This window comes from Mytilus edulis, chromosome 9, assembly GCF_963676685.1.
Source record: "Mytilus edulis chromosome 9, xbMytEdul2.2, whole genome shotgun sequence".
Classification (NCBI taxonomy): domain Eukaryota; kingdom Metazoa; phylum Mollusca; class Bivalvia; order Mytilida; family Mytilidae; genus Mytilus; species Mytilus edulis.
In genome coordinates, this window is record NC_092352.1 from 40,620,505 (window position 1) to 40,633,349 (window position 12,845).

Here is a 12,845-nt window from a genome sequence, read left to right on the forward strand (position 1 = left end):
TTCACCAGATATAATTGACCTAGAACTTCGAGTGTATGACAAAATTACATGATCACACAGAAGTCAATGTTTATCAATGAACCATGAAAATTGAGGTCAAGGTCAGATGAACCTTCTCAGGATATTCAACTTACAATCATTCTATACACCAATTATATTTTACCCATTACTTAAAGATATTTATACATTTCAGTGAATTTCTATTACAAATAAGGTAACAAAAAAGTTATGCCATAAAACATAATTGTTTAAAGTGAGCTTTAACCATGAAAATGAGGTTAATGACAAAGGACATATGACACACAGTAACTTCTGTTCAAAAGCATCTGTATATAATTAGAAATCAATTATCCAGCTACTTTACCATCTGAAGTTTAATGCACCCATATGCCTCTCATATGGGGCATTTGTTGCATACCAGAATTTAGACAAGTCAGGAGCCTATAATTCAGTGGTTGTTTGTTTTTACTGTATATCATATTTGTTTTTCGTTTATTGTTTTGAACAAAAATCAGGCTGTCAGTTTTCTCGTTTGAATTGTTTTGCATTTGTGATTTTTGGGCCTTTTATAGCTAACTATGCCATATGAGTTGTGTTGAAGGCCGTACGGTGACCTATAGTTCTTAACTTCTTTGTCATTTGGTCTCTAGTTGAGAATTGTGTTATTGACAATCAAACCACATCTTCTTATTTTTATAATAACCTAAATTTCAGGAAAATTATTTAGTACTTTTCTTTGAGTACATCATGAGAATGTTATCATAATAAATACAAAGATGTTGTTTTATGAGACTGGATTTTTATATTACAAATATTTTCTCTTCTTAAATTCAAATATTATGTAGTTTAACAAGGTTTTCTATAATTATGTCCCGATCACTTTGTACCAAAATGTCTAAAGGTTTAGCATAATACACAGTGGCTTTGTCACTTCCATTTAATTGAATGTTTTTATCAAGCTTTTCATGATGACTTTCTGACATCTCCAGCATCGTAAAATAAACCTACAAAATATTAAAAGCCATTAAATCTTGAACAATGTCACTACTAAATAAATAAAATAAATTTTTGGTTTAAGAGTTCACCAATTGATGGGGATAATTTTTTTTCAATTAAGCAAGATTAACTGAAATGCAATTGCTGGTTGATGGAAGAGGGAACTGACCAACAATGCAATTACTTAATGCTCCTGAAAATATTTCCAGGAAGCATAAAATATTAAAGTGCTATACAAATACCAAGATATACAGACATATGGTATGCTTTAATATTTAGCATCAAAATTTGTAATTAAAAAATGTTTGGTCAGAAGGGGAATGAATAAAAACAGATTTGCCAAATTTTCAGACTAAATAGGTGTAAAAGTATCCTCACTACTGCTAATTTATTTGTAAATACCTTGGTCCCATCTACAATAATGCCTGGTAAATTCATAATATTTGACACTTTTGGTTCACTTTGGTATTTATGAAGATCCAGAAGAAGTTCCCCTGCATGTTTTGCAAGTGTATTACTGCTAATATAACTTATTATTTCAGGTATTCGGTTACCAGACATATCACTAATCTGTGAGGAGTTGTTAGAACTGGAGAAACCTGAATTGATTTCAGAGTCATATGATTCTTCTGTATAGCTATCTTCCATGCTATTTCTATGTCTTTTTCTACTCTGATGACGCCTTTGTGAATGTTTTGATCTTTTACTAAAAGATTCTCTTTCTTGATGTTTTAATCCTGTATAACCAAATCTTTTCCCATTCTTTACCTTTAAAAACAATCACTGTGTTAATAATTAAACAACTTTAAAAGCTCAATTCAAATGACTGACTCCATCTTTTGTACTTATAATTTGGAAGAATTAAACTTAATGTTTGAGTTAGAATATAAGATATATCTTATTTTCACGAATCACTGGATGCAATGGTAATGTATTTGAAAAATATAGTCTTCAATATTAGCCTCTACATTGTAGGTTGCACTTCTGTAAATATAGACAATGCAATTTCCCATAGGAACTCCCTTTGCGGCTAAAGCTGTGCCACTTTTACTATGAAGTTTCGTGAAAAATTATATCCTAGAACAGAAAGTTGATATGCGCTAGTTTATTATTCAAAGGACAAAACATAGGGCTGTGCGGCATATTTTCAACATTTATATGCCTCAAACTTCTAAGAGTTTAAACTTATACTAAAATTCTGTACAACCTCTACTTTCACTTTGAGTCTCCCTCAGAATTCATCTTTCGCAGCTAATATGTGTTTTAAAACTGGTAACATTCCCAAGTTATTTCTCTATGAGATGAAACATAGAGATCATATCTGGGAACCAGTACATAAACAAAATTAAATATCTATGAATATTATATATCTCCCTAAAAGAGGCGTGGCTTGTGAACCAGCTTTATTTACAAAGTGCAACCTGTAGATAGGGTATCCCATGTAAAGCTATATTGTGTTGGGTCACTTGTAACCCTATTAATTCAGTCGTTATATTCCGCTGATCTACGAAGGCTACATTAACGCCTGAACGTCTTCCTCGATCAAGACCGTCAACCGGAAAAATCACACCGCTTTGCAATATGGGAATTTTGATTTAAATTGGCAGCTAAAGAAGGAGGAGTTGCGGATGTTAATTGATGATAAATGATGTAAACTGTGTTAATTGATGTTAATTAATTATCGGATTTGTGTTAATTGAACACACGTGTTTGGTAAGACAATTTCAAGAGAGTTGCGCAGACTCATATCCTGATCGCCGCTGATTGGCTCTGTCTCACAGAGAGCAGGCGACGCGGCCAATGATCATAAGGAGTTCAAGCCCTCGTGTGGGAGAAAATCAAACACGGAAAGGGCTTGAAGTATTCGAGTTAGGTCACTTGGGTGGTTTTTATTTTATATGACACCTATAGGCTATACATGTAAATCCAGTGAATATTTCCATGAGTTTTTTTTTTAAATGAACTTTACTGGACCCATTGAAATGATTGAATCTTTTGAAGTCATGTAGGATATATCAAATTTGTTGAATCATTTCTGATAGAGTTTATATAATTATAGAATATATAAAAGGGTAATAAAATTATTAAATATTTTGGTGCTATTACATCTTTTTTCTGCAAAAGTTGGCATAACTACAAAAATTAATACTCATTTTTAGTGACAAGGAAGGTTATAGTAAATCTGCATAATATAGAAATAAGGAGATTTGATATATGACAATGAGACAACTTATCACCAACTGACGTTGATGTAAGCAACTATAGGTCAACCTACATTGTATAAGATTAAGCCATACCGTATAGAGATACATTTGTAGAAGGCTAAGAAGGCCCTGTCATGAAAATAAAAAAAAAAATTGAAACAAGTAAACCAATGGCCTTATTTATGATAAAACAGCAAAGGAAAAACAAATATGACAAGAGAGCAACCAAAGACGGCCACTGAATTACAGGCTACTGACAAGGGACAAGGACTTACAGAATGTGACAGGATAAAACATGTTGATGAGCTCTAAACCCTACCCTCCTTATCTGGGAGAGTGGTGTACAATGTATCAACACTAAGTATGGAACAAACTGTAAAAATCAGTTGGAAATGAATAAAATTTAATGTCCTCAAATTCCAATACTTCCTCTAATGAGGCAAACAAAAATAAGTTGACAATAACTATATACCTCAACAACAGATACAATGGCTTTAGGTTTTAACATTGCACAATTTCCAAAAGTCCTACTGTTGAAAAAGCGGCATTCTGGTTGCGATTTAACAGCAACTCCTCTTAAATTGTTCCATGAAGTCCGGGTTTGTTTATGGAGGCACAACCTAATTAAAAAAGAAATCAAACAATTGTTAAGCATTACTGAAAATGTCCCTCCCCTGAAAAATATAAGAGAACAGAGTTCCAATGCCCCCCCCCCCCCCCCATTGCACATATTTTATCTATCCAAGGTACAAGCGCAATAACCTCAGGGGGGCCCACTTCCTATATACAAGGTGATAGGACGTGCCACTAGGATAGGTTACCTTTTCAAGCTTTAAAATATGTGAATAGGTCGGGAAAACTATCAGAAATATATGATAAGGTCAATAAAGTTCCCATAACTTCTTCGTCTGTCATCTTTCTTGGTGTTCCTGGCTGGTTTTGTTCTTTTTTAAATCCATCAATGTTCTCTATTTTGACACTTTGGTATTCCACTTTTACATTACACACCACATGAAGCCCGAACAATATTGGAAAAGGTAACATTTTTACCTATATGCAATATTTGAAAAGGTAAACATTTTTAAAATCTAAATTATATGAAAAGGGTGGGGTAACAAAACCCCAGCGGTACCCCTTTCAATTAAGTATTGAAGTCCCCCTCCCCCTGAGGCAATAACTAAATAAAACACTTTTTTTTGTAAACAGACAGACAGAGGGATGCCAGGTATTTCCATGTCCCCCGGATTGGGTTAAGCGGGGAACAATAAACACTACTCTGTAAAAAAAATACACATCAATTAAAACAATCAAGAGAAGAAAAGTTATTGTCTTTAAATGGCTGTATATTCTAGAATAGAAATACTGCTCTGTACCCCCTAAAAAACACACCAATTAAAACAATCAAGAGAAGAAAAGTTATTGTCTTTATATGGCTGTATATTCTAGAATAGAAATACTGCTCTGTACCCCCTAAAAAACACACCAATTAAAACAATCAAGAGAAGAAAAGTTATTGTCTTTATATGGCTGTATATTCTAGAATAGAAATACTGCTCTGTACCCCCTAAAAAACACACCAATTAAAACAATCAAGAGAAGAAAAGTTATTGTCTTTATATGGCTGTATATTCTAGAATAGAAATACTGCTCTGTACCCCCTAAAAAACACACCAATTAAAACAATCAAGAGAAGAAAAGTAATTGTCTTAATATGGCTGTATATTCTTGATATTCTTGAATTATTTACAAGCAAATTACTGAAATTTTTTTACTGATTACTTCAGAATATGGATTCAGTATACACACAAAGAAATTAACATATTGGGCAATGGTCATAAAACCTGGGTTATTGCCAACCCTGATTTTACTGTAATTACATATATTTTGTTAATTGGTTACTTCAAAAATGTGCAAGTTACATAAAGTGATTGCTATTGTAATAACACTACTTTAAATTTGTGTTATGTGTCGGAATAAAATCATCTTGATTAATATAAAAAAGATGAGGCATGATTGCCAATGAGACAACTGTCCACAAGAGACCAAAATGACACAGACATAAACAACTATAGGTCACCGTACTTAAATCTGGTATAGACTCTGACAGCCCAAAGTAATTTTGAGTATTTTTAATTGCATTTATCATGTTGCACATGGCATCAGACATACATGTATATCAAATTTGTAATTTGAAGAAAAAAATTGTACTTACGAAGATGTAAGGCAGCATGCTTGTCCAAGACTTATAAGAAGAGATGTAAACATTCCTTCAGAGACCTGAAACCTGGTCTGTTTTGCCTCCATACACAGTTGAAAAAATGAGTCTAATGTGTTGATGAATATCTCTCCTTTAGAAAAATAAACAGGCTGGGATAAAAAGCTGATTGGTCTGAAACAAACAAAAAATGAAATATAATGCAAACTGTTCACAGAGACAAATTAAGAGTCAGATTAAAAATTATTCTTGTCTGTCGGACAATACATGTTGATCTCTAGTTTTAAAAGTTTTCAAGTTATTTTTTTTTTAAACATGTTAAATATAAACATCTAACGGTAAATACAATTCTGTCATTATGTCGCTGATTTTGTTTGCACTTGACGAATAATATTGGGATGAGTACGGACCTTATCGTTAGAGTTAATAGCGTAGGTACCCTGATACTCGTACAGAGCAATATATGGCAAATTTGTATCGGATGATGACGAAAACCAGCAGTCAGGGGACTTACTGAAATAAGTGATTTTTAAATCACTTATTTGAGTAGCAAATTTGAGGTTTTGTCACAAATTGGGATTATGTACTTTATTCAAAATTTTAAACACATAGATTTAAATAATATCTTTTAATTAGTAAAATAAAAAAACAAGAGTGCACACACTGAAATGTCTCGCCTTCTTTACTAATCATTGATTTTATGTTGATAGTCCTAAGTATAAAGCTTGATTACAACTGTCACATAAACTTAACATTAACCAAGGTAGCTAAACAAAGACCAATGAACCATGAAAAGTAGGTCAAGGTCAGATGAACCATGCCAGGCAGACATGTAAAGCTAACAAAGCTTCCATACAACAAATATAGTTGACCTATTACTTATAATTTAAGAAAAATAGACCAAAACACAAAAACTTAACACTGTGCAATGAACCGTGCAATTGAGGTCATGGTCAAATAAAACCTGCGGGAATGACATAGAGACCATAATATATTTCAATACACCAAATATAGTTGACCTTTGGCATATAATATTAGATAAAAAGACCAAAACTTAAAAACTTAACTTTGACCACTGAACCATGAAAATGAGGTCAAGGTCAGATGACATCTGCCTGCTAGACATGTACACCTTACAACCATTCCATACAACAAATATAGTAGACCTATTGCATAAAGTATGAGAAAAACAGACCAAAACACAAAAACTTAACTATAACCACTGAACCATGAAAATGAGGTCAAGGTCAGATGACACCTGCCAGTTGGACATGTGCACCTTCCAGTCTTTCCATACACCAAATATACTAGCCCTATTACTTATAGTATCTGAGATATGAACTTGACCACCAAAACTTAACCTTGTTCACTGATCCATGAAATGAGGTCGAGGTCAAGTGAAAACTGTCTGACGGGCATGAGGACCTTGCAAGGTACGCACATACCAAATATAGTTATCCTATTACTTATTATAAGAGAGAATTCAACATTACAAAAATTTTGAACTTTTTTTCAAGTGGTCACTGAACCATGAAAATGAGGTCAAGGACATTGGACATGTGACTGACGGAAACTTCGTAACATGAGGCATCTATATACAAAGTATGAAGCATCCAGGTCTTTCACCTTCTAAAATATAAACCTTTTAAGAAGTTAGCTAACAGAGCAGCCGCCGCCGTAGCCGCCGCCGCCGCCGGATCACTATCCCTATGTCGAGCTTTCTGCAACAAAAGTTGCAGTCTCGACAAAAATGAGCTTTTTGGTTCTTTTAAGTAGCAAGGTGTATGCCTTTGATGCTATTTTTTCGCTGAAAATTCTATTTTAGTTGAAAAAATGCTATAATAATGGCTTTACATAATGAACTGATACTTTCTTAAAAGATTTTTCCCAGCAGTGGGAGTATTTTTCCTGTGAAGTTCAAGGTTTCATCTTTCAGATTATGTAATAAAATTCTACTGTTCGCCATAAAAATTTCACTGTTCCTGGGTGTTGAAATTAGTGGGGGTTATTAAAGGAATGATACTTAAAGAAGTGATTTTTGGGAAGGAAATTGAGGTCTGATACTTAAACAAGTGATTTTTATGTCATTATCCTAGATTCAGTACAAGGTCATCACCTGAAATGACCTGGTCATCCTAGACAACACAGATGTTGGTTCTGATAAGTTTAGAAAGATAATTAGTCCCTGGATCATTAGTATTCTATATTTAAATCTTCAATAAAATTAAATCACTTCTTCTAGTGATTAATTTGTACTACATGTACTTAAATAGGTGATTATTAAAGTAAGACAACTCTAACTTCCAACCTTTATGGAAATAATGTTACTTGAATCAGTGATTTAGAAAATCACTTATTTAAGTAAATCCCCTGACTGACCAGGAAACTGGTTTCTTGAATGCATCATTCGATTTAAAAACTGTCTTGTAGCGATGCACAGTAGCCACATTAGATTTTGGAGGCTGGGGTTCGAAAGGGGTCCATACCACTTGACCTTTTATGCATTACTTTAAACAGTATACTGACCGTTTTTTTTCTAAAGTTGCTATCTTGAAGATGGGTGCGGCTTTTGCTGGTATTCCATGTACCACAATCGTCATAGTCATTTCTTTTCTTGTCGCTGGTAAGGGTGTTTCCATTGTTATTTACTAGAAACCATGAATTGGATTTATTACCAAAGGGACAGTCATCAAAAACCTGTTCTCTTTTAATAATGTATGAGAAACATTGAATTTCTCTTGCAGACATGAATTTACCAAGTGGAAGACAATTAACGCCATCAGGAGCTGGATATTCGTCATCATCACTATCAGCAACTGGCTCTTAAATGCTATCGTCATATTCAATGTTAACGTTAACGTCATCTCACCTTGGTTGATACTTATATTTGGAGATTAAGGAGTATGGTTTTATCTGTCGAGTAATTTTCCAAAGTATCGTTTAAAGGATTTGATGTATTTACGTGTAGCGAGCTATGAGATTGTGGTACATATGCAGAGGCGGATTTAGGAGGGGGGGGCCTGGGCCCCCCTTTTTTGGGAAAAAATTTGGTTGCTTATATAGGGAATCACTGAAGCGTGACTGGAGCGGGCCCCCTCTTAGGTCAGTCAGTGGGCCCCCACTTATGAAAATTTCTGGATCCGCCACTGATATGTTATGCTATTTGAATTGTCTTCTAAAATTGGGATGAAGTGATTTGGTGTCCAGGTACAGCATGGGTTAGAGGCTAACGATGTATGTGTCCACATTATGCTGATTGTAGAATTTGACTGTAACGTTGTACTAGCTTAGAAAACAGTGTGTAGCACCTTGACAGCAAGGTCCTGATGACCATTAATTGCTTGGTAAATGGAAGAAATGGCAATACAGAGGGCACTGGGTCAGATGCTGCAATCATTGTCCAAATTGAAGAGTACGTTGCTGGTCTAGAACAGTCTAATACGGATTCTTCATACATGTATGATGGAGACAGTATAAATATGTCGCTGACATCGGGACGTTTTTTTTGTAGAGTTCTGGATGTAAACACATTTGTACACATGTACGTAGACGAAACTCCAATGAATGCTGCTCAGTTCCATATAAAGCAACGGAAATGGAATGAAAAAAACAATTTCTATCAGGTGTTGTGGATTTCAGAACACCGTGTGTTGACATATTCTGTTAGTGCATTATAACTTGCGATAGGTAATATGTACTAAGAGTGTTGCTTCGGTCACTTGATCATTTGGCAGTGGGGTTTGGTGGTGTGCGGTGGTGTAAGGTGGTGAAAAGACCTACCGGTAAATCAGGATACATCTACAAGGCCGTACCTTGACCTATAATGGTTTTGGATGGAGACTTGTCTCATTGGCACTCATACCACTCATACCACATCTTCCTATATCTATCATGTCTATAGAATGGAACTTTTTTTTGTTTGGATTATAAATAAACTTTGGTGAAAAAAGTTACAAAATAGGTGCAATTTGGGTACCCTTACGTTACATTTGTACATGTATACAATGTACATGTATATAGAACAGATTATCTTATCGGGGCCTATTATAGCTGACTATGCGGTATGGGCTTTGCTCATTGTTGAAGGCTGTACGGTGACCTATAGTTGTTAATGTCTGTGTCATTTTGGTCTTTTGTGGATAGTTGTCTCATTGGCAATCATACCACATCTTCTTTTTTATATCAAAGTAAAACCAGAGACATATAATACGACAAGGTACAACACAAAAGATTACTATATATACAAAATGAAATACTTTGGCATATCAGATTAAATCATTAACTGGGTTGAATCCTTTCTTTCAAACAGAACTCAAACAGTACTTTTAGAAAACATGTCATCTTCAAAAATACCAGTCTCATCTGGTGTCCCACAGGGTACAGTGCTAGGACCAATACTTTTCTTAATAAACATAAATGACCTCCCAGATTACATCCAACATAGCAAAATCAGACTCTTCACAGATGACAGTATAATCTACCGACAAAATAAAACTCAAAACGACTGTCTCAAGCTTCAGGAAGACCTAGAAGCTGCCACACAATGGGGAAAAGATTGGCTTATGTCTTTTCATCCATACAAGTGTAACATAATGAATAAAACAACAAAAAGAAATCTCATCTACTTTTATTACAACATGTATGGACACATTTTAGAATCGGTAAAACATGCAAAATATTTAGGCATCACCATCTCAGCAGACCTAAAATGGAACACCCACATCCAACAAACCGCTGCAAAAGCAAATAAATCCTTAGGTTTCATTAGAAGAAACCTCAAGTCCAAACGCAAACAATTAAAGAAAGAGCGTACAAAACACTTATAAGACCAAAGTTAGAATACTGTTGTACTGTATGGGACCCATTTACAAACAAAAATTTAAAATCACTAGAAAAAGTACAGAGACGGGCGGCAAGGTACATGTGCAACAGACATCACAACACCAGCAGTGTGTCCCAGATGCTAGACACCATGAAATGGCAAACCTTACAAGAACGCCGACTACGAACAAGGCTTATAATGTTCCACAAAATTGTAAATCAAAATATAGCCATTCCATCGAATAATGTATTACAACAAGCAAGTCTACTACGAGATCCACCAGTAAAGAATCTTACAGACAAATTCAATGCAATAAAGACAGCTATAAATTTTCTTTTTTTCTGTAAAACCATCAAAGACTCAATGGAACAAATTATCCTTTGAAATTACTAAAAACACAACTACAGAAAACTTCAAGGGTGCACTCACTCACGATGTGCTCCTTGATACTTACCCTCATCTGAAATAAACTGATACTCATATTTTTATCTTAAAAATTTGAAAAAACGAAAATAGATGACCAAAAACAACTTTAAACAAGAAATATTTTGTTAATCAAATTTTTGACAAAAATTATCCATATCAATTTATTTAGAAAAACATTAACCAGGCATGTGCCGGAAAGTAAACATCAGTACATTGATGGTTTTCTGTAACAAAAGAAGAAGAAGACATGTAGACCAAATAGCAACTGCCTCATTATAGGATTAAACACATTTTTTCTGGAGGTTATTGATGTGTAAACCAGGGTGATTAACTCACAAACTGAATAAAAGTCAGAAGGACTTTTATGTCAAGTTTGTGAGTAAGAGACTCGGTTTTACACATCAATAACCTCTAGAAAAAAAGTCTGAAAAAGTTTTATGTCAAGTTTGTGAGTAAGAGACCTGGTTTACACATCAATAACCTCTAGAAAAAATGTGTTTAATCCTTATAATTCTTCAGCCAAACATACGCGATTATAATTTACATTATTTGTTTGATGGCTACTATATTAACCACCAAAAGACCAATGGCATGTTGTAACTAAGGAGTATGCCACCATCTTGACTTTCTAAAAACCATAAATATCCGATAAATGCATCAGAATCGAAAATGAAATAGCACCTACATGTACCTCAAAGACTTCATTTTGATTAAATATTATCCCAATTTGAAGCGTAAACGTAACGAAATAATCTTTCCCTTGAAATTTCTCATTCGTATGACGTCGTGTTTTGCCATGACGTAAATTTGCCAAATACTTCATGAAATTTCGCAGAATTTATTTAAATTTCATTTTTATACATTTTTTAAGCTTTAGTGCATTTATTTTATTTCTTTTTTTGTTATATATATGCATTAGACCAGTAGACAATAGAAACAACTGTAATGCAATTGTTTTATAATCTCAATTTGCTGAAAAACCCAGTATGCCCTGCAAGAATGTGTAGAATAGATTAGGAAAGTAGTTTTAGAAGCATGGTTTATCGAAGTGTAAACCAAGAGAAAAGTTCTAATTGACCAATCCAATTCAAGTATATATAGATATGCAAATGATTTAAAAATTATAATAAAGTGAAGTCCATGTCCTAGGTGATAGCAAGGACTTGTATGGACACTATAAAAATGGGAAATCCATGGTGCTACGAAATTACTTACTCAAGTTTATTTCTCAGTACCGAAAGCTTCTTTTCAACCACAGAGGTCTTCAGCCATAATTCTTCATAATCTGTATCAAACTCTAGAAAACGTTGAAGATCTTGCACATACTTCTTCTGATCTTCTGTCAATTCTAGTAATGTAGAAGTGTTTGTTTTTTTGAAAACTTCTTTATGGCTATCTAAATAATCAGTGGCATAATAAATATGCAATTGTTTTTCAACCTGGTGTAAATTCCAATCTGACACACGTTCATGGAGACCATGATAATGTTTTGCTGCTTTCGGGGTAAGTTGGTTAAAAGACAAAGATTGTGAAATCACTGGAAATTCTTTGTCTTCTTCAGAGGAACTGGTAAATTTGTATGCCATGATCGTGTATTGAAACTGTTTTTGGCGTTTAAAAAATGATGGCAATAATAAGGTAGGGGAGAGAAACTGAGGTCATCCCTACTTCCTTCTTCTTTTATTAGATTCCTCCTTTATTGGAGCACCCATGTCACATGGTATTAAAACCCCTTAATTTTAGTAGATTAAGAATTAATATTCTATAACAGAAAGGGTTATATACATTCGTTCATAAAGTATGAAAAGGGTCTTATGTTTTGACATTATTTCATCCGTTTAGTAGGACACCCATCATGAGTGTATATAACACGTTTTTGATCATCCGTTATATAATATATTATCTTTTTCTTATTTTTTTCTCATTTAACTTTTTTTTTTTTTTTTTACAGATATCATATTATTACAGAAATTGCACAAATAACCATGGAAGTATTATATTGACTATAATACTTCCATGAAATAACTAACATTTCAGTATGGTACATCGATAATTGAGCCCGTACGTGCGAGACCCTCACGGGTAGTCAATGTCGTTAAACACCCCCTGGGGCGCTAGGATGAAAAATTGTGTCCTGCATAGTTGTAATCTCTGTCCTGCCTTTTTTTATTTTTCACTCTAT

General features: G+C 34.0%; 1 protein-coding gene across 1 annotated transcript; it reads right to left on the minus strand.

Annotated features, from left to right (window-relative positions):
* Window positions 1–779: 779 nt before the first annotated feature.
* Window positions 780–12,314, minus strand: LOC139488327 (uncharacterized). The gene is made up of 5 exons (XM_071273861.1): window positions 11,879–12,314; window positions 5,413–5,589; window positions 3,673–3,820; window positions 1,399–1,764; window positions 780–1,004 (listed from the first exon to the last, which is right to left on the minus strand). Exons 1-5 carry the CDS (start codon window positions 12,247–12,249, stop codon window positions 831–833), a joined length of 1,236 nt encoding a protein of 411 aa, XP_071129962.1. The 5' UTR covers window positions 12,250–12,314; the 3' UTR covers window positions 780–830.
* Window positions 12,315–12,845: the final 531 nt, after the last annotated feature.